At 43.8% G+C, this 21,843-nt stretch overlaps 1 protein-coding gene across 3 annotated transcripts in view; it reads left to right on the plus strand.

Annotated features, from left to right (window-relative positions):
- The window catches only part of LNPK (lunapark, ER junction formation factor), a 192,374-nt gene that overhangs the window by 153,455 nt on the left and 17,076 nt on the right, over positions 1–21,843 (plus strand). For all 3 annotated transcript variants that reach the window (XM_033946157.1, XM_033946158.1, XM_033946159.1), the window contains 2 exons: positions 10,149–10,254; positions 14,907–14,977. In XM_033946157.1, the coding sequence (XP_033802048.1) occupies positions 10,149–10,254; positions 14,907–14,977 (177 nt within the window). The remainder of the gene's footprint in view (positions 1–10,148; positions 10,255–14,906; positions 14,978–21,843) is intronic.

Consider the following 21,843-nt stretch of genomic DNA (forward strand, 5'->3'; position numbering starts at 1 on the left):
GTATCGGACTACCTGTACATATTGGTGGATCCTGCCCAAAAGGGCACGCTGGCTTCAAAAGCCATCATTTCAAGATGGATCCTTAAGGCTATTTTATCTGCCTACATCGCCGCCGAAAAGAAGCTCCCTCTTTCTGTGAGGGCTCATTCTGCTAGAGATGTTTCTTCCTTTTGGGCAGAGTCATCAGCGATCTCTTTGGAGGAAATTTGCAGGGCTGCTATCTGGTCCTCCTTGCATACTTTTACCAAGTTTTACAGGATTGATGTGGCCAAGCAGGATGCTGCTTTTGGTTCCTCTTTTGACAGCATGCTCATCAGTTCCACCCTGACTCTATGGGCCTGCTCTGTTACATCCTACTTGTCCAGGAATAGAGTAGGATTGTACAAGAACAAAAGATTAGGTTCTTAACTTTACTAATCTTCTTTTATTTATTTATTTAAAAGATTTCTCAATCGCTTATTTCTAGGCAGCTTTATAAATAGTAACATACATAAAATAAAAACATACAAAAAAACAAAATTTGTACAAACAACAAGCATTTCAAATTATTCAGTGAAAACAATTAATACACAGCGCTCCATTATATATCAATCCAAAACCCAGAATAAACCAGAATCATCATTTATTGCAATGCTTTTACAAAAAGTGTAATCTTAACATTTTCTTGAACTTCTGAGTATCAGAGAGAGCTCTTTGCAGTCCAGTCTTTCTTGTAAATCCACGCTCCAATCCTGGAACCTGCCCTGGGAGTTGCTCATTTGTTGATTGTCTGCCTTAATAAATATTGGTAAGCTAGATTTATGGTTTATTGACCAGCTTTTCTAAGAGTACCATCTGAATGCACTTTGCCTTGGGGGTCCCTAGCTGTGCCCCCCCCCCCCCCCCTGTTAGTTCAGGCTGTGTCTCATAGCACAGTTTCATTCAGGTTTATGCTGTTCAATAACTTGTTTCAATTGTTTGTTGTTATGACTTTTCAAGTTATGAGCAGATTAGATTTATTTGTTGGGGAGTGTCCCTGTACCCGTCCTTTTCTCTGTCCTCTACAGGTGTCACTATCTGCTTTTGCACAAACTGGAGTCCTGAGGGCAGTCCTGAGGAAAGAGGGGAGGGTCTGAAAAAATTATTTAAATTAGGCTTCCTACAACCAGTCTCGCGATATGGGATGCATAACCCACTTGTCCAGGAATAGAGCATGGATTTACAAAAAAGAAGATTAGGAAAGGTAAGAACGTAATCTTTTGTTCAAGTTTCTTTATTTTTTATATACCATTTATCATACAGGTATCTAAACGGTTTACAATAAAATGATGAATATGCATGAGATGCAAACCAAGGAACAGAAAAATACATCTATCATTTCTGTATCTAAAGATATAGAGCATCTTCAAGTCTGAATGCTATTGAAATGTGTACATTCAGATACAGTGGGTATTTTTTCTAATACTGGATTTTTTCTAATAATGGGATTTGAACCTGTATCCCTTGGTTATAGTCCATTGCACTAAACACTAGGTTACTCTTATGTTCTGCAAGGACATGTATGTGGCCATTTTCATAAGAATGTTGCCAGACAACTTTGTGCCTTGTTTTCCCCTTTCTCTGTGGACGAGCAGATATCGTAATCTCACTTGTGGGTAACATTATTCACAGAACCTGGTACCGATACTGCCAAGTGCACTATCACTTTATATCTTTAGGCTGTGCCCATACCGTATGCATGCCAGTGCCTTCCTGCTCAATGTCTGCTTGTAGGACCATCAGTTTTAGTCTTCACAGAGCTGAGAAACTGTCTTCAGTTTTTTGTCAGCACATCAAACTTGGATATCTTTTTGTTCCTTCCCCATTTCATTTTATTGTGCTTTTTGCCATAATTCATTTTTCTCATTTTTTAGTTATTCCCTGAGTTTGGTTAAATTTTTTTTTTTTCATTTTTGAATTTTTTAACCTTCGGGCTACTTCAAATCCTTTTTTGCCCCAGGGATAGTTTTTGGTATACAGTATTCCCCTGAAATTCACAGGGGTTCCGTTCCAAGAACCCCCGCAAATTAAAAAAAAACCCACAAATGCGTTTTTTTGCCTGTCAAAAGGCAGGAGAGGGCAGCTGGAGCGGGTGAAGACAGCGGGTGAAGACAGCGGGTGAAGAAAATCACTCGCGGTCTGCCCCCGACTGCCTCTTCCTGTAGTAAAGTCGGGCTACACTAATCAGGAGCTGTTTTGACACGCAGCTCCTGATTGGTGTAGCCCGACTTTACTACAGGAAGAGGTGGTCGGAGCAGACCGCGAATGAGCGAGTCTGCAGATTCGCAGAGGAACACTGTACTTTTTCACTCGAGCTCCCCAGGCTATCGAATCTTTTGACTTTGCGTCAGCCATTTTTCTCTCCATGTCAGAGGGTGCTGAATGGCTTCAAGAAATCTACTTGATGTAATTGAACCATTTCAGGCTCTGACCCCCCCCCCCAAATTTGTGTGTTCAGTATCTAGGTCCTGACCATTGGGACATTTGCTGGTCATATGCAAAAGAGGACACTTATGAGTGTAAAGCCCAACAACATAAGTGTGTTTTTTTGTTTTTTGTTTTCTTCAGCATCGAACATGGCAGAGATTCACAAACTGCATCAACATTGGCATCAGTACTGACACCATGTGCACAGATGTAATGGAGAGCATCAAGCATCAGGCTCTCTTCAAAGGCAAGATCTGTCATAAGAACATAAGAAGTTGCCTCCGCTGAGGCAGACCAGAGGTCCATCTCGCCCAGCGGTCCGCTCCCGCAGCGGCCCATCAGGCCCTTTTGCCTGAGCAGTGGTCCCTGACTAGCTCTATAACCTGTCTCTACTCCTATTCCTATAACTTACCTCTACTCCTATCCCTTTAGCCCATCTCTACCCTTATCTATACCCCTCAATCCCTTTGTCCTCTAGGAACCTATCCAAACCTTCCTTGAAGCCCTGTACGGTGCTCCTGTCTACCACAGTCTCTGGAAGCACATTCCATATATCCACCACCCTCTGGGTGAAAAAGAACTTCCTAGCGTTTGTTCTAAACCTGTCCCCTTTCAATTTCTCCGAGTGCCCCCTTGTACTTGTGGTTCCCCTTAGTTTGAAAAATCTGTCCCTGTCTACTTTCTCTATGCCTTTCAGGATCTTGAAGGTTTCTATCATGTCTCCCCTTAGTCTCCGCTTCTCCAGGGAGAACAGTCAATCTGTCAGTATATGAGAGATTTTCCATACCCTTTATCAGTTTAGTTGCTCTTCTCTGGACTCCCTCAAGTACTGCCATGTCCTTCTTGAGGTACGGCGACCAGTACTGGACACAGTATTCCAGATGCGGCCGCACCATTGCACGATACAGTGGCATGATGACTTCCTTCGACCTGGTCGTGATACCCTTTTTAATGATACCCAACATTTTGTTTGCTTTCCTCGAGGCTGTGGCGCACTGCGTCGACGCCTTCAGTATTGTGTCTACCATCACTCCCAGGTCTCTTTCAAGGTTACTTACCCCTAGTAGTGATCCTCCCATTTTGTAGCTGAACATCGAGTTCTTTTTTCCCACATGCATGACCTTGCATTTCCCTATGTTGAAGCTCATTTGCCACTTTTTGGCCCACTCTTCCAGTGTCGTTAGATCCTTTTGGAGATCTTCGCAGTCTTCCATGGTTTTAACCCTGCTGTATAGTTTGGTGTCATCCACAAATTTAATGACCTCACATTTTGTTCCCACCTCTAGGTCGTTTATGTAGATATTGAACAGGAGCGGTCCCAGCACTGACCCCTGCGGAACTCCGCTCATGACCCATTTCCAGTCTGAGTAATGTCCCTTTATTCCAACCCTCTGCTTCCTGTCCGCCAGCCAGTTTTTGATCCATCGGTGGACCTCCCCTTGCACCCCGTGGTTCCATATCTTCTTAAGCAGTCTTTTGTGTGGTACCTTGTTGAAGGCTTTTTGGAAGTCAAGGTAAATGATGTCTATAGATTCCCCTTTATCTACCTGGCTGTTTACCCCCTCAAAGAAGTACAATAAGTTTGTAAGGCATGACCTACCCTTACAGAAGCCATGCTGACTCGACTCTAGCTGCCCATTGTTTTCAATGTGTTCACAGATGCTGTCCTTAACCAGCGCTTCCATCATCTTTCCCGGGACCGAGGTCAAGCTCACCGGCCTGTAGTTTCCTGGGTCACCCCTTGAACCCTTCTTGAAGATGGGCGTGACATTTGCTATTTTCCAGTCCTCCGGGATCTCTCCAGTTTTTAGGGATAGGTTGCATATTTGTCGAAGTGGCTCTGCTATTTCGTTCCTTAGTTCCTTGAGTACCCTTGGGTGAATGCCGTCCGGACCCGGCGATTTGTCGCTCTTTAGCCTGTCTATCTGCCTTAGGACATCCTCTTGGCTTACCTCTAATTTGACCAGCTTAACATCTTGGTCTCCATTTACAATCTCCTCAGGTTCTGGAATGTTGGTTGTGTCTTCCCTCGTGAAGACTGATGTGAAGAACTCGTTTAACTTGTCCGCTATCTCTTTTTCATCTTTTACCGCTCCCTTTCTGTCTCCATCATCTAAGGGTCCCACTTCCTCCCTTGCCGGTTGCTTCCCCTTAATGTACCTGAAGAATGATTTGAAGTTTTTTGCTTCCCCCGCCAGTCTCTCTTCATATTCTCTTTTTGCTTTTCTAACCACTCGGTGACACTTCCTTTGGTGTTCTTTGTGCTCCTTTTGGTTTTCCTTTGTTCGGTCTCTTCTCCATTTTTTGAACGATGTTTTCTTGTCACTTAACGTCTTCTTCACTGCATTTGTTATCCACACTGGGTTTTTAGTTCTATTTTTTTTTTTTTTTGCACCCTTTCCTCCTCCATGCCTCACCAATTGGGGGAGGTAGCACATAAAGCTAAGAAGCATAGACATTCTTCTAGGCATGGCATAGTATTGTCCCAGGCATCCATCTCCTCGATGCATAGTAAGCATTGATTCACCATACATTGCTGCAAATCATTTTTCCTCCCAGGCAAGCCTTGACATCAAGGTCTGCAGGCATGTAGATCATTGACTTACCATCTATTGCTGCAGATCATGTTTCCTCCCAGGCATGCCTTGACATCAAGGTCTTCCACGCCCAGACAACACGCACTGCAGACTGCTTCCACGCTGATGTCTGTCTCTTCCGGTGCAATCACCGACTTTCCAGAAGGAGATCTGGACTATGCTTAAACAAGAGCTTTCAGGGCTACTGCAGATGCATTCTACACCAGCTCTAAAAGCGACCAAACCTGCCTCAGTCCAGCCTGAGGATACATTGAAGCATTAATTGAGGATGAGGTTATGCACCCCTGCTTTGTCTAGCAACTGAGTCTATATAGACCCATTCAATGTTATCTCTTAGGTCAGAGCATCGATCCATGTCTCAAAGCACTATTGACACTCCTCTTGATGTGCATACCCAGACTCACTTAGGAGAGAGTATTTAGAGGAGTCTGACTCGGATATCTCAAACTACTCTGAGGATATGCCAGATTTGTCTACAGAAGAATCCTGTGGCATACCTTCTGATCCTTCTCCACCTTAAAGGCGTAAGTCTCCTCCACCAGGGAGCATATCCTTTACTGGTTTTATAAGGTCAAGCTCTTCCCATTAAAATGGAGACAGAGGACAGATTTTGTTTGTTCATAGCTTTTTGAGATTCTTGACTATGAATCTCCAAATAACTGTATTGAGGTACCTTTACAAAGGGTGATGAAAGATGCTCAACTGTGAGGACCCCTCTATTGGTCCAAATAGCTCCTAAAAAATTGACACAAAGTACAGAATACAAAAATGTTCAGGGTTTGAGAGTGCACAACTTCAGCATCTCTCTAAGGCAAGGGTGTCAAAGTCCCTCCTCAAGGGCCGCAATCCAGTCGGGTTTTCAGGATTTCCCCAATGAATATGCATGAGATCTATTTGCATGCACTGCTTTCATTGTATGCTAATAGATCTCATGCATATTCATTGGGGAAATCCTGAAAATCCGACTGTATTGCGGCCCTCGAGGAGGGACTTTGACACCCCCTGCTCTAAGGTCTTAAGTTGTTTTTTTTTTTTTCTCTTCAAGGAAGGGAAGCCAGAACATTAGACACTCTCTTGGTAAATGCATTTTGCAATCCATGCTTATCAATAGAATCATGGACTACCAGTTCCATTCTTCCATTTATTTAAAGTCCTTGGTTAAACAACTTTCAGAGTATGAGGAATTCCTTCTCAGGACAAACTTTAAAAATTTCAACTATTAGCTAAGAGCTTGTTCACTACAAGAAAGTTCATCTCAGTGCTATCAGTGCATTTTGTTCCCACCTGGACAACAAACCGCTTTAGAAACATAGAAACATAGAAAGATGACGGCAGATAAGGGCTACAGCCCATCAAGTCTGCCCACACTATTGACCCACCCTTTTAAGTCTACTGACCCCCTTAAGTATAATTGTAATTATACTGCCACTCTACTGACCCTCTCTTTCAAGTCTATACCCTAGTGACCCTATCCCTTGGCATGACCCTCGTAGGGATCCCACATAGGTATCCCATTTGTTCTTGAAGTCTGGGATGCTGCGTGCCTCGATCACCTGCACTGGAAGCTTGTTCCAATGCTCAATCACTCTCTCCGTGAAGAAGTACTTCCTGGCGTCTCCACGAAACTTCCCTCCCCTGAGTTTGAGCGGATGTCCTCTTGTGGTCGAGGGTCCCCTGAGAAGAAAGATATCATCTTCCACCTCGACCCGTCCCGTGATGTACTTAAATGTCTCAATCATGTCTCCCCATGGCTTTCTGTATATCCCTTAGTAGCCCATTTCATGAAAGGCCTATTCCACACAAAACCACCTATCAAACCTCCTCCTGTCACTTGGGATCTTAACGTGGTTCTCTCTGATCTTATAATAATTCCCTTTAAGCCACTCATATCTTGCTTTCTCAAACTTCTCACTTGTAAGGTAGTTTTCCTCATAGCTCTCATGACTGTATGCCAGGTGAATGAACTTCAAGCCCTTGTATCAGATCCTCTCTATAAATTAGTAAGCTAGTGTTTAGACTGTAAGCCGCCCAGAAGGCTATGACCCTTGGTGCGGGATAGAAAGTTTTCATAAAAATAAAAGGTTCTTTTATGCTAGGGTTTTTCCTTTGTACACATAACAAAATTCTTCCCTAAAGTAGTTTCATTATTTCACCTCAACCAATCCATCATTTTGCCTTTTTTCTTTCCAAAGCCACATTCTCATCCTGGAGAAGCAGCCATTCACACCTTAGACTGCTCTGACATTCAACATTGACTGCACATAGAGGGTCCTTTCAGCTGTCACCTTTGAGCCTAATAGGCTTGGAGTTGCTGTATCCAAAAGACCATCTCTGCTTGGCTAGGAGACTATGGGCTAGATTCACAAAGCAAACTGATCGTGTACCGATCGCTTTTCAACCCAATTTTACTCCAGTCCGATTCACTTGCCTCTCTGCCGATCCGATTCTGATCCGCGCATGCAAATGGGGGGAATGGCATGCAAATTAGGCAGAGACACGATTCACTAAACAAATTTTGAAAACTGAAAGGGCTGGCTGATCAACACAAGAAGTGACTGCTGGGGACCAGTCGCAAATGTCCTTTCTGACTCTCCAGCTCCATTGCCGCCCTGCTCTCTGCACACCCTGCTCTCTGATGCCCCGATCTCACTTTGCAGAAGCCCTGGAGCCGGATTTGGGGGAGAACAGAGGCTGTTGGCTGCATTGTTTAGCTCCTCTTGCCGCCCTGCTCTCTGCCCTTCTCCTGACTTTCAGCCTCTCCGCCCCAACTCTCCTCTTGCCGCCCTGCTCTCTGCGTCGAATCCAATCTCCCCCCTGCTCTCTGCTGCCCATACTGATCTCTGCTGCCCCGACTCTCCTGCTCTCTGCCTCCTTCCCTGCAGTACGAGCCTTCATGTTTAAATCGGGGCATAGTGCACCTGCGGGCTCGCACTGCAGAGAAGGCAGCAGAGAGCAGGAGAGTCAGGGCCAGTGAGTTTAAGAGGCTGCTTCCGCCGGTGATCGCCCTTCAAGACAACTTTTGATAGCAGGAGAGTCGGGCCCCCCCCCCCTAAAAAAAAACCCAGAACAGAAATGAAAACAAATGTATGTGCAGACCATCTACAGGGAAAGTAGATGGTCTGCTCATGCGTCAGGATCACACACTTGTGATCCATGTCAGCGGATGGGGGCGTTCCTCCCCCCATTAGAATATTGTTGGTTTCTGAATCCATCGGACCTGCCCGAATCGGACACGGATCGGTCACGATTGGGTAGGTTAGTGAATCTAGCCCTATATCTCCTTTGCATGTACTCAGGATAGGTTGATGCTACAAGGTCATGTGATAGCCCACAATGTAGAGGCTGTGGCTGCCTCAGTGGCTCATTTTCACTCTGCATCTATTGAAGAAATCTGCAAAACAGCTACTTGGCCCTCAGTCCATATGTTTACTTCTCACTACTGTTTAGAACACAACTCCAGACGAGACAGTTGGTTTGGGCAAGCAGTTCTGCAAAATTTATTCTCTACTTTTAAAGCCAACTGTTTTGCCAGGCTCCTGTATATTCAATGCTTTACATCTTCCAGATATAAAAATAAAACACCGATAAAAACAAAAACTGTGGATACATCTTCCAGGGACATGATTCTGGCAGCTTGGGAGTCCCACATATGGAAATATGCCTGCTTCTCCTTGGAGAACTCCTGCTTACAGCTGAGTATCTTTCCTTTCTCTGAGGACAAGCTAGCATAATATTCTCACAGCCCTCCCTTCTCCCCTAGTTGACTTCTTAGCTTTTGTTACTGAACTGATGGTCCCACAAGCCAGTGTCAGACAGGAAGGCACCAACACACACACGATATGGGTACTGCCTAAAGATTTAAAGGAAAGTGCACTTGTTAGTGTCTGAACTGGGTTACATGGATGACCACCCATGTGAGAATATATGCCTGATATCCTTTGAGAATACCTGCTACAGGTAGGTATATTTGTTTTATAATTTAAAGTTGATAAAATGATGGTTCAGGAAGGAGTCTCAAGCGTGAGGATGTCCTATGTATTTTCAAACAGAAAATCCTGATGCTTTTCCTGTTCAAAAATGTGCTGGACAGTTTATTTGCCACTTAGACGCCTTTTTGAAAATTCCTCTATGTGTTCTGGTAGATCTTTATTTATTTATTTATTTATTTTTTTAATTCTTTATTCATTTTTGTATGTTACAACAAGTGTAGCAAATAAACTCATTTAAAACTTAGAGACACACTTGATTAACTCTCATATAAGCATCAAATTAAACATTTCATTACAAATTAAAATTCTATAATATTTTAAATATGAAAGAAATCTAACATTTATATAATTCTTATTGAATCTAATAATCCCTCCCCCTCCCTTCCTATTCAATAAATCATAAAATCATCCTTACTGTGAAATTATTGAAATACTCATGTATTATATAATAACAACAAGTAAAACCCACCCTTTTCCCCCCTAATCAAATACCTTAACATGGGAAAAGTTAATCATTCATTACAAAAATCTGTTAACGGTCCCCAAACTTTCTGAAATTTACTAATATAACCTTTTTGCGTGATGGGTGTTCTGGTAGATCTAATAGATGTTTAATTTGTATGTTACTTAAGGCTCCTTTTATCAAACTGCACTAGAGGTTTTTAGCGTGGGCCAGCATGGTAAATGCTATGACACTCACAGAATTCCTATGAGCGTCGGAGCACTTACCTCGCTGGCCCGTATTAAAAATCTCTAGCAGAGCTTGATTTTTTTTAAAAAAAGGGGGGGGTGTTAATGATTTGATCTTTAAGGGAAGTACTTTGCAGAGCACACTATTGGAAAGAACAAAAAAATATGGAATTGTTGTCCGGCTTCATGATCATCATTTACTTATCCTGCAGGGCTAGTCAACTCCAGCTTGTGCTGGGTAAAATTCAGGTTCAGGGAAGGCCAGAGAATAGCAGGAAGTACTTTCCCCTAGAAATGGCTTTTTCTTATAGTTGAAAAAACCTAAAATATTTTTGGGTGCTGTGTTAGGTATGTATTACTGCATGTGTTATAAGTAGTTAGTTCATATAATGTTTGAAAAAAAATCACTAAAGATTTATTTTTCTAGGTCTTCACCCTCCAGGTCCCCCTCTAGCAAGGCCTATTCTTCCACGTGAAAGAGGAGCTTTGGATAGAGTTATTGAGTACTTGGTCGGAGATGGCCCGCAAAATAGGTATATAATTTCTGCATCTTAAACTGAGTTCAGTTTTTTTTAAATTAGCATTTTTTTGTATGTTGAAGGTCTAAACAGTGGTAGTAGGAATGGCACAAGCATTTGTATATTTTAATCTGTTAATCTGCTATTTACTATACCCTTATCTCCCTTGTAGATCCTTTGTACTTGTCCCAAGCTTTCTTTGACGTTAGGTAGTCTTTGTCTCTATCTCCCCCATGAAGTATTTCCTCAGATTACTCATCTTCCCCCTTTCACCTGCATACTATGCACCCTCATTCCAGAGCTTCCTTTCAATTGAAAGACTGGCATCCTGTGCATTTATGCCACAAAAGTATTTGAACATCTCCATCATATTTTCCCTATCCCATGTTTCCAAAGTATACAGATTGAGATCTTTCTTTCTCCATATGTAGACCATTGACCCAGGGAAGAGGGGCAGGAGTTTTATTCCATGTATTTCTAAAAAAAAAAAAAAAAAGTGTATGTATAAGGGGTGTTAATCTAATTTTAGACCTAAGGACTCTAAATAAATTTGTTCTTGAGGAGAAGTTAAAGATGATGTTTTCCCTGGGGATTCTAATAGCCATTCTCCTTTTTGCAAGAATTTAATGCTCTCTATACTTCAGTGGGTATGAGCATCTTTTTAAATACGAATTTTAGAAGTCATAGTTGATTCAAGGGTTAAATGTAAAAGTAATGAGAAACAGGTTTTCTGTTTCTTGTACAAAAAGAAGCCTGATATAATAAAGGTATATAAAATATTGGAGTGGAACAAGTAAATGATCTTGTTTACTCTTTGATGTGGTAGCACAAATGGACATAACGTTTGGGTCCTCTGTGCTTGCAGCAGACTCATCTGCCCCATTGTAGACTCGGAACTGCTTTGGTACGTCACACTTGTCAAGCCTACTGTACCCTTTGCACTAGAAGGGAAGATTAAGTTCTTACATTATCGTCTCTTTAGTAGAAGGTCTCAGTTAGAGAATGACACGGTGGCGGTTTACCCGCGGCTACCGCGTTTAGCCGCGGGTAACCCGCCAAAAACGGGGAATGAAAATTAGCAGCCTCTGCGGGGACGGGGACAAGGCCATCACCGCCCCGTGGAGCGGTGAATGGTCTTGTCACCGCAGTGAGACATAAAGGATCGTGCGGTCCCCGCAGCCTCCACCCGCACGCCGGCTCGATCGTTTAACCAGCTTCCTCTCTCCACCTCACCTTAGTTTGCCGGCTTTCTTTTTCGGCGACCAGAACGCTTTCAAAAGAGCCGCGCACGCGCGGCTGCTCAGTATTCAATCTTCTGCTCTGACCCAACCGGAAACAGGAAGTTGCAGCAGAGCAGAAGATTGAACTTTGAGCAGCCGCGCGTGCCGGTTGCCGAAAAAGAAAACCGGCAAACTAAGGAGAGCTGGACAGCAGTAGCGTACCAAGGGGGGGGGGGGGGCGGGAGGGGCGAAAAAGGTAATGGCGCCAGGCCTTGGAGCACCGAGGCAGACCGCTTCTCCCCCCTCCCAGCCGAACCCCCGCTGACCCTCCTATCTCTCCCCCCCCCCAAGTGAACCTTTCCGACCCTCCCAGTGAAAGCAGCAAACCTCCCTCCAGTAGCGTCGGCTTTCTCCTCCCTCTGCCGCATCACTGATGATGTCATCAGTGACGCGGCAGAGGGAGGAGAAAGCCGCGAAGGAGGTTTGCTGCTCTCGCTGGGAGGGTCGGAAAAGTTCATGGGGGGGGGGAGATAGGAGGGTCAGCGGGGATTCGGCTGGGAAGGGGGAGGAGCGGTCTGCCTCGGTGCTCCATTACTTTCTTCGGGTAGTAGCAGCGTTTACAATTCGCTGCTGTTGCCGGCTTCAGGCCTTGTTCTCTGCCGGGTCCTGCCTACTTCCTGTTTTCATGAAGACAGGACCCGACAGAGAGGAAGGCCTGAAGCGGGCAACAGCAGTAAATTGTGAATGCTATTGCTGCCCGATGAAGTTCAGGACATCAGGACATCGGGGAAGGAGCAGGGAGAAATCGGCTGCTGGCTTGGGGGTGAGGGGAAAGAATCGTGGAAGTGGAGAAATTGGCACGATGGCTTTGTGGGAGCTAGGGGGAGAGAGAAAGAAAGGAAAAAATAAAGAGGGGTCAGGGGGAGAGAGAAAGAAAGGCAGAAAAAAAGAGGGGGTCAAGAGGGAGAGAAAGAAAGGCAGAAAGAAAGAGGAGGGCCAGGGGGAGAGAAATAAAGAGGGAGGCCAGGGGAAGAGAGAAAGAAAGGCAGAAATAAAGAGGGGGGCCAGGGGGAAGAGAGAAAGAAAGGCAGAAATAAAGAGGGGGTCAAGAGGGAGAGAAAGAAAGGCAGAAAGAAAGAGGAGGGCCAGGGGGAGAGAGAAATAAAGAGGGAGGCCAGGGGGAGAGAGAAAGAAAGGCAGAAATAAAGAGGGGAGCCAGGGGGAGAGAGAAAGAAAGAGGGGCCCGGGCAGGAGAAGAAAGAAGGACCAAAGAAGGACCAGAGACTCATGAAATGTAGGAAAAATGATTTTATTTTCAACTTAGTGATCAAAATGTGTCCGTTTTGAGAATTTATATCTGCTGTCTATATTTTGCACTATGGCCCCCTTTTACTAAAACGCAATAGCGGTTTTTAGCGCAGGGAGCCTATGAGCGTCGAGAGCAGCGTGGGGCATTCAGCGCAGCTCCCTGCGCTAAAAACCGCTATCGCAGTTTAGTAAAAAGGGAGGGGGAATATTTGTCTATTTTTGTATAGTTGTTACTGAGGTGACATTGCATAAAGTCATTTGCCTTGACCTCTTTGAAAACCCGCGGAATATAAATGATAATTAACATTTTCTCTGCGTACAGTGTGCTTTGTGTTTTTAAAATTTTATTGTTGGTAGATCATTTTGACTTGGCCACAAAGGTAAGGGGGAGGGAGGGAGGGGAGCTGCTGAAAGACATCTAGTAATCCTTGCAGGCTTGACTTTGCAGGGAATTATTTTTGTAAAATCATGTTTTATTATGTGACTGGCATTATCTAGACTTTAATTTCTATGAATGAATAGAATGAAAATAATGTAAAATTACTTGCTTGCGGGGACCGCGTGTTCCGGCTCACACAAGGAAGGAGGGGGTGAAAGGGAAAAAGTTTCTCTTCCTTGGAAATAGATTCTGAAGTGACCTCATCAAAGAAGACCAGCACCAAATGTACAAGAAATCCCTTAAACAATGTCAAAAGAGCCCAAAATAGAAAACTGCTACTGCCTTGAGACTCCATTATTGAAGGAATCAACTTGAAATCACAGAAGAGACAGGAAAAGGTTAAATGCCTCATGGAATCCTCAGGTACAAAACACAAACCAAATTGTGAATGAAATCAGAGCAGACAGTAAGAATTATAAAATTGATGTCATTATCCATCTGGAAAAAAAAGGCGTACTAGAAATAATGCCTCAGCAATACAATTTTCAGAAGTTCTATTTGCTCATGGTAAGGGAGAAGAGAGACTGCTAGTGATGGTGGGGGGACTGATAGAAGATATGAAAGAAGGGTGGTAGAAAGGAACAGATGGTAAAGGAGGGAGGGAAGGGTGGTGGTGGAAAGGAATAGAACAGACATTGAAAGAGGGTAGAGAGGAACAGACCCTGAAAGGAAATGTGGAAGGCAGAGTGGGGAGAAGACGCTGGAAGGGAAGAAGACAGATGCCAGACTATGGGGGAGCGGAGGGAAGAAGATGGGTGCTAGACAGGGACGGTGACGGGGCGGTGAATGGGATGGCAGTAGCGGTGATGGGGCGGTGAAAGGGATGACGGTGACGGGGCGGTGAAGGGAACGGCGGTGACGGGGCGGTGCAGAGGATGGTGGGCCGGGGACGGTGCAGTGACGGGGACAGATTTTTTCCCCGTGTCATTCTCTAGTCTCAGTGATGTATTTAATCTTAAATGTTTTATTAATTGTACACTTGATGTAAGTTTTTAAAAAATGAATAAAGAATTTAAAAAAAAAAAAAAGAAGGTCTCAGTAGGCTTGACGGCCACCCTGTCATATGTTAAGTTAGCCTGCCTCGGACACACATGTGTGTCACTAGATACTTGCCTTTGAACGACCAAGAGAGAATGGAGATGCTTAATGAATTCTGTTAAACAAGTAAGAAGAGTTATCCATTAGCACTATAGCGAAACCTTTCGGAGTAGCTATAGGAACTGCATAAATGTTAGTCTCTTTGGGGAGAAATGGGATAGAAAACGAATTAAATAAATAAATAGTACTGGTTGCACTCAGGTAGGTGACTTGTTTGGTTTCACCTTTGTTTATGATAGGTATCCATTGGTTTAATTGTTCTTATTGCAGAGCAGACAAGATTTGATTTGTCGGAAGTCCCCACACCCTCCTTGTTCTTTCTTCTTAGGGGTTATCCATTGCTTTGGTATGAACTGGGGAAATGAGACACTGCCCAGTGACACGAGGTGGAGTTGAAAAATGTAAATGATGCCTTCTGCAAACCTCATGAGTGAAGGGAAGAAGAAACCCACTTGTCAAGCCTACTGTATCCTTCTACTAGAAATAAGATTATTGAGATAAGAACCTAATCTTCCTATATTGCTAAAGCCTTGTTTAGTTAACACTAGTTTCTTAAAAACATAATGTACTATATTTCATATTTTGATTTTATTTTTCTTCAGGTATGCTCTTATATGCCAGCAATGTTTTTCTCATAATGGTATGGCTTTAAAGGAGGAATTTGAATATATTGGTAAGATTCTTTAATCTGTTTCAGGTCTAATTTCTGTATAATTTTATGTATATCTGTAGCATCTGCAGGAAAAAATTTGGCTGAAATGATTGAGTAGTAAATACCATTTGGAAAGTAACAAAATGTGTTAATGTAGCAGTATCTTCATTTAAAAGAGGCTTCATGGTAAAATAACTTGCACCTCTACAGAGGAAATAGTGGCATATGTGCTGAAGAAGGGAAATTCAGAGAGAATACTGCACATTTATTTAAAATAACCTACTGTATTTTTCGCTCCATAAGACGCACTTTTTCTACCCCCCAAAAAGGGGGTAGAAATAAGGGTGCTTTTTAGGGAGCGAATGTTAAAAAAAAAACAACCCAAAACAAAACCCGTACCTCTTTTTGTTATCCCAGCGGTCCAGCGCGCTTTCCACGCTCCTACCTCGGTTCCTCTGCTCTCTTCCGGCAGTGTCAGCGGCACAGTGGTGCACGAGGCAGGCACGCGCTTTTTGTGTACCTGCTTGGTCCCTCCCTGCACTCAGAATGGCTGCCTGTCAGTTCTTGTCCCGTGAGAACTGACAGGCAGCCATTTGAAGTGCAGGGAGGGACCAAGCAGGCACGCAAAAAGTGTGTGCCTTCCTTGTAAACCTCTGTGCCGCTGCTGCTGCCGGAAGAGAGCAGGGGAACCGAGGCAGGAGCTCGGAAAGCGCGCTGGACCACCGGGATGGCAAAAAAAGGTACCGAGAGAGGGGTGGGTGCCTGCCTTTGCCTTTGTGCTGGTTAGCTTGAGGTGGGTTGGCTGGCTGGCTTGGGGTTGGCTGGCTGGCTTGGGGCTGGCTGGATGGCTTGGGGTTGGCTGGGGGCTGGCTTGGCACTGGCTGGGGGCTGGGAGCTGGCTTGCTGGCTTGGGACTGACTGGCTAGCTTGGGGTTGGCTGGGGACTGGCTGGCTGGGGGTGGGTTGGCTGGTTGGCTGGCTTGGCATTGGCTGGGGGTTGGGAGCTTGCTGGCTGGCTTGGGGATGGGTTGGCTGGTTGGCTGGCTGCCTTGGGACTGGTTGGCTGGCTTGGCACTGGTTGGGAGCTGGCTGGCTGACTGCCACTAGACGTGCTCACCACTAGACGTGCCCTGTACCCTGTCCCAGCCTACTATTAGACCACCAGAGGGGGACAGGGGACAGGACACACTATTTGGTTCAGAATTTTTTTTTTCCTGTACAGGTGGGTGCGTCTTATGGTCAGGTGTGTCTTATGGAGAGAAATATGGTATGTTTTGGAATGAGAGTATCAAGATTTACTGTAGCCACTTTAATGTAATTGTACAGGAAGTAAGATACTAAAGGTTAGTAAATAGATATAACTTTTTATATTTCACAAACACACGATGAAACTATGGGGCAGATATTCAGTGGCAATATTCATGTAAGTTAGATGCTGAATATGGTAGCATAACTTTAGACCCTATTTATACAGTCTTAATATTGAGAATGTGAACACTAGTCAATGCTTGAACACAATTTAGAGCATGATTTAGATCCTAATGTAAATCCTAATATAAAAACAAGAGAACCCCACTAATTGAATAATCCAAATGAATATGTATATACAACGAAGATTCAAACCACGTCTCTCATTTTACAAGCCCGTTTGTATTTGATATGTCCGTAAATCAGCATGTAAATGTTTTTACATAGCCGGATATGCACTCACCATACCCAAGTGCGTGCAAAAGGCAAGGAGGCATGGTCCTAGGCATGTTTTTGGGTAGGTCAAGGGTGTGGCAGGTTTATAGATGTTTGTTCCCATTTCAGACTAGAACTAGTGCCCCAATGCACAAAAGGTTTCCTTGCAAGTAAGATTGGTTTTAATCAATATTACTTGCAAGGAAACTCTCCTGATGGTCAAAGGGTTTTCCGTGGCTGCTACTGATCATTGAAGCAGCCACCGAGAAACCTATACAAATACATTGCAAAGAGCTCATTAGTATTAGCCCCCATCCCCATTAGTATTAGCCCTTATCCCATCTCTCCCCCTGCCTCCCTCCCTCCCTCTCCCCAGGCCCACCATTTCTCCTTTTCTCTTCCCAACAGTTCTTTCTTCAAGTATCTCTTTCCCTCTTCCAACTTCTCTCCCTTCAGACAATTGCCCACCATTGTCCTCTGTTTCTGGCCCCATAAATTCTTCCTCCATGCCCAATCTGGCACTACTTTTAATACCCTCCCCTTTCATACTTTAAAAAACCAAAAACAAACAGTCTAGGAGGCTTCCTCGGCCCAGCATGTCCTCCCCCCTTCTCTCTGTGCCGTTCCGATGTCGCCCTCACCTTCTGTTACGCTGAAAAATCTGCCAGCCTCGGCAGTGGTTCAGCATCATTGCCCGCAGCTCCCCTTCCAGCTTTCAGTGGTCTGCCTCCAATGATGCAACTTCTGTTTCCGCCCAGGTGGACCAAGGCAAACGGAAAACAGGAAGGGGAGCCGTGGGCAACATTGCTGAATCACTGCCAAGGCCGGCAGATTTTTTAGCTTGACAGAAGGTAAGGGTAACATCAGACCAGCACGGAGAGAAGACATGGTGGGCCATGGGGACCACCCAGAGCCTTGGGCCGGGCTGTGAGAAAGGGAAGTTCCCAGACTATGACCCCAAGGTCGGGATCACTGCTGTGGGCCACATAAAATGGCTAGCAGGCTGGATTCAGCCTGTGGACCTTATGCTTGACACATGTGACTTAAATTGACCTATGTACTCCTCCCTCCGTATTTGCAGTGGTTAGGGGCGGTACATAATCGCGAATACAGAAAAACGCGAATAACTTTGTATATATTATTCACGGTTTTTTTTGTAACAGCCACCGTTAATATATTGAAATCGCAAATAACAAGCAGCGATTTTGAAAGCTGGGAAGCAGTGATTTTCAGGGTGAAAGCTGGGAAGCAGAGTTTTTCTCTGTGCACGCTGGGAAGCAGCAATTTTCAGGGTGAAAGCTGGTAAGAGACACTTTATCAGTACAGTACTTTACTCATGTTGTAATTTTGGGGAGGGAGGAGTCAGCATGTGAAAAATCGCGAATAAGCAAAACCGTGAGTGCTGAAACTGTGAATATGGAGGGAGAAGTACGGTATACTGCTTTCAAGACAGTGTAAGCATATTAGTGGCCCCAGAGGTTGCCTACATGGCCTGGAGAACCAGGTTACGGGGAACACAGTATCTTTGATATGGTAGTACTCTGGAATATAAAATCTATATCTATATTCCCCAACTGGATTCAAATCCAAAATCCCCAGGGCAAATATTATTCCTGAGAAGCAATAAATTAGGCTGTGTATTAGAAAAAATAGAATATTTATTTCTACAGCAAGTGGCATAATGGTCATATAGTGAGACTTAATACTAGCCAAGCTAGGATGCGTAAGGAATACAATACCCCACTATTGCATGAATTACTTGGGAAGTAAACACACAATATATGTGTGGGAGCACATCTGTTGCAATTTAATATACTGCCTTTCATGCAGAGTAGAAGAGATGTCTAATGTTGAACCTTGTGGTGTCGAGTTTCTCATCCATTTGGCTTGTCACCATCTGAGATGAGACCAGTGGACCCTATGATATCCTTGTGGCTGGTTCAATCTGATATGGCCATAAGAGTTATCTTACAGATTTTTCTCCACTTGGGTCAATGTAACCATAAAGGTTTCAAACCTATCCTAAGGATCTCACATAGAAAGGTTTCATACTTGTTTCTGGCCTGCTCAGGAAAGGTTTTAGCAAACAAATTCTCTAGAGCAGTAGTTCTTAAACATGTCCTGGGGGGGACCCCCAGTCGGTTGGGTTTTCAAGATATCTCTAATGAATATGCATGAGGCAGAGTTGAATATAAGAGGTAATAGGCCTGCAGATCTGCCTCATGCATATTCATTAGGAATATCCTGAAAACCCGACAGGGGGGGGGGGTCCTCCAGGACAGGTTTAAGAACTACTCCTCGAGAGCACAATTCTGAATGCTCTAAAGCAGGGGTGCCCACACTTTTTGGGCTTGCAAGCTACTTTTAAAATGACCAAGTCAGAATTATCTACCAGCAATAAAATTTAAAAAAAAACACAAAGCACACTGTATGCAGAGAAAATGTTAATTATCATTTATATTTGGGGGTTTTCAAAGAGGTCAAAGCAGATGACTTTAAAATATGCAATGTCACCTCAATAACAACTATACAAAAATAGACAAATATACCCCTCCCTTTTTACTAAACCACGATAGCGGTTTTTAGCGCAGGGAATGCTGAAAACACTGCTGTCTGGTGATTTCATGAGTCTTTGGTTGCACTTTCTTCTTCTGACTGTGCATCCAATATTTCTTCCCTTCTTTCTGCCTCCTGCATGCTTCGTCTCCTCCAGACCTCATTCCATTCCCCAACCAAAATATCTGTCCTTCCATGAGTCCTCTCCCCGTGCCTGCCACCCAACACACTCAATTCCCTCCCCCAACTTTTTCTTTCTCTCTCCCTGCCCCCCTCCCCTTTCTTTCTTTCTTTCTTTCTTTCTTTGTCTGTCTTTTTCTGTCTTCCTGCCCCCCTCTCTTTCTTTTATCTCCATGCCCCCCCTTTATTTTTGTCTCCCTGTTCTGCCTCCCTGTCTTTCTTTCTCCCCAAGCCACCACCAGGGCTGTTGTCTGGAAACAGGCCCCCCAGCCACCGACAACATCTGGGAACAGGCCCCCAAGCCGTTGCTGCCGAGTTCTCCCTGTTTCCCGACTACGCAACAGACTAGCAGCCTTCACCCCGACATCAATTCTGACATCCAGAGAGGAAGTTCCGGGCCAGCCAGGCAGTAATTGGCTGGCCCGGAACTTCCTCTCAGACGTCAGAATTGATGGGGGAGCGGGGAAGACTGGTGTGCCCGGCACTTCTGTAGTCGCTGCTGGCCTGTTGTGGCATCGGGGAACACGGAGAATGCAAAGGCAATGCGAGTCAATCGTGGAGCCTGGGTTGGGCTCCGCGATCGATTCGCATTGCCTTTGCGATCTACTGGTCGATTGTGATCAACCTTTTGGGCACCCCAGCTCTAAAGGTTTCCAGAGATAGTTGAACAAAATTGTCCTAATTCAGACACACAATTTTGTCCTTTACTGCCTATTTATGTAGAACACAGCCAAATTTCTCTTAATTAAGACACAATTTTGTCCTTTACATTACATTACATTAGGGATTTCTATTCCGCCTGTGCCTTGCGGTTCTAGGCGGATTACAATATAGAAGATGTCTGGGCAATTCCAGTAGAATTACATTACAGGATAAGAGTAGATTACAGGAACAGTAAAGAATTATGATACAACAATTTAACAGAATGGTACATAACACAGAGGATAATACATGTCACAGAAGATAATACAAATCACAGGAGATAATATATATCGATTGAATCAAGTTAAATCAGGTGTAGTGTAGAAGAGTTACAGTACATTCTAAATCACAGACAAGGAGATACTATAGGTGGGTATTTCTGAAGGTGTTGATTGGGAACTCGTTGGGAGGAGGTTAGAGTGATGGGAGATATTTTTTGAACAATAGTGTTTTTATTTCTTTACGGAAATCTTTTATGTCTGTTGTTTTGATCAGTAATTCTAAGATGTCAGAGTCGATTTTAGCTGCCTGTGTCCCTAGAAGGTTGTCGTAAAGTTTCTTACGACGAGTTCCGTTGAGAGGTGGGAAGGTGAAGATGTTCTGCGTTCTCCTTCTTCATGTAGAGCACAGCCAAATTTCTATCTCTTGTTTTGTGAAGCTGTCAGGTTGTAGAAATAGGTGTTCTCTCAAGAGATAAAGCTTAAGTCTGCCTGGAAAGAAGAATGTCCTCTAACCAAATCAATTGGTTTCTAGAACCCCATAACTGGTATCTGGTAGTGCTGCCCAATTCAAATCGGGTGAATTGATTTGAATTGGTTTGTTAAGAAAAACTGGACTCACCGATTCTGTCCCGAGACCTGTTCAGGCTTTCCCACTGCCGCCGCCGCCGCCACCCACCGGAGTCGTACCCATCTAATGTAACTTCCTGTTTTGCGAAACCGGAAGTTACATCAGAAGAAACAAAAGGACCTCGTGCAGATCGGCACCATTTGTATTTTTGGCTGGCTCTCTCCTTTCTCCTTTGCGCATTTCTCCTCTCCTCCCTGCGATTCCACATCCAAAGTGTACTGTAAGTATGTGACTCGGGCTGGGGAAACTGAGAATCGGGCAGGGGGGCTGGTAAAACTTTGAGAATGATTTTCTTTGGGACTAAGAAAGCTGAGAATTGGCAGGGGGTTGGGGAAACTTTGGGGATCATTTGCTTTGGGGAAGCTGTGGATCTATGTTTCTAACTAATTTTACAACTATGTTATAGTTTGGATGTTCCTATTTTTGACATGATATTTCCTTGGTTAAATAAAATGTTTAAACTTAAAAAGCTATGTCATTGATGTGAATAGAATCGAAATATTTTTCTCTAAATTGGGCAGCACTAGTATCTGGATAAAAGTTGCAGTGGGTATTCTAAAACTAGAGAACATATTTGGTGAAACCAAAGAGAATATTTTCTATTGCAGCACCAATATTGTAGAATGTCTTACCACTGAGTTTGAAATTTATTTCTAGAACATTAGATTTTAGAAAACCATTTAAAGACTTATTTTAACAAGCTCATCACTGTAATGAAAAGCAAACTATAGAATAGAATGATAATGCTATGATGTTGTAATCATCCTGACTACTACATTGATAAGTTAGGATATTGATTTTTAGTTCTCAATGGAGTAATTAATCACACTGTTTTTTGTTATATTTTTATGAATTTGGAATATTTTTTCTTGTTTATGTGCAATTTTGAGTTTGTCTAGATGTTTTGTTAAATATTT

The sequence above is a fragment of the Geotrypetes seraphini genome, chromosome 5 (genome assembly GCF_902459505.1).
Source record: "Geotrypetes seraphini chromosome 5, aGeoSer1.1, whole genome shotgun sequence".
NCBI classification, from domain to species: Eukaryota; Metazoa; Chordata; class Amphibia; order Gymnophiona; family Dermophiidae; genus Geotrypetes; species Geotrypetes seraphini.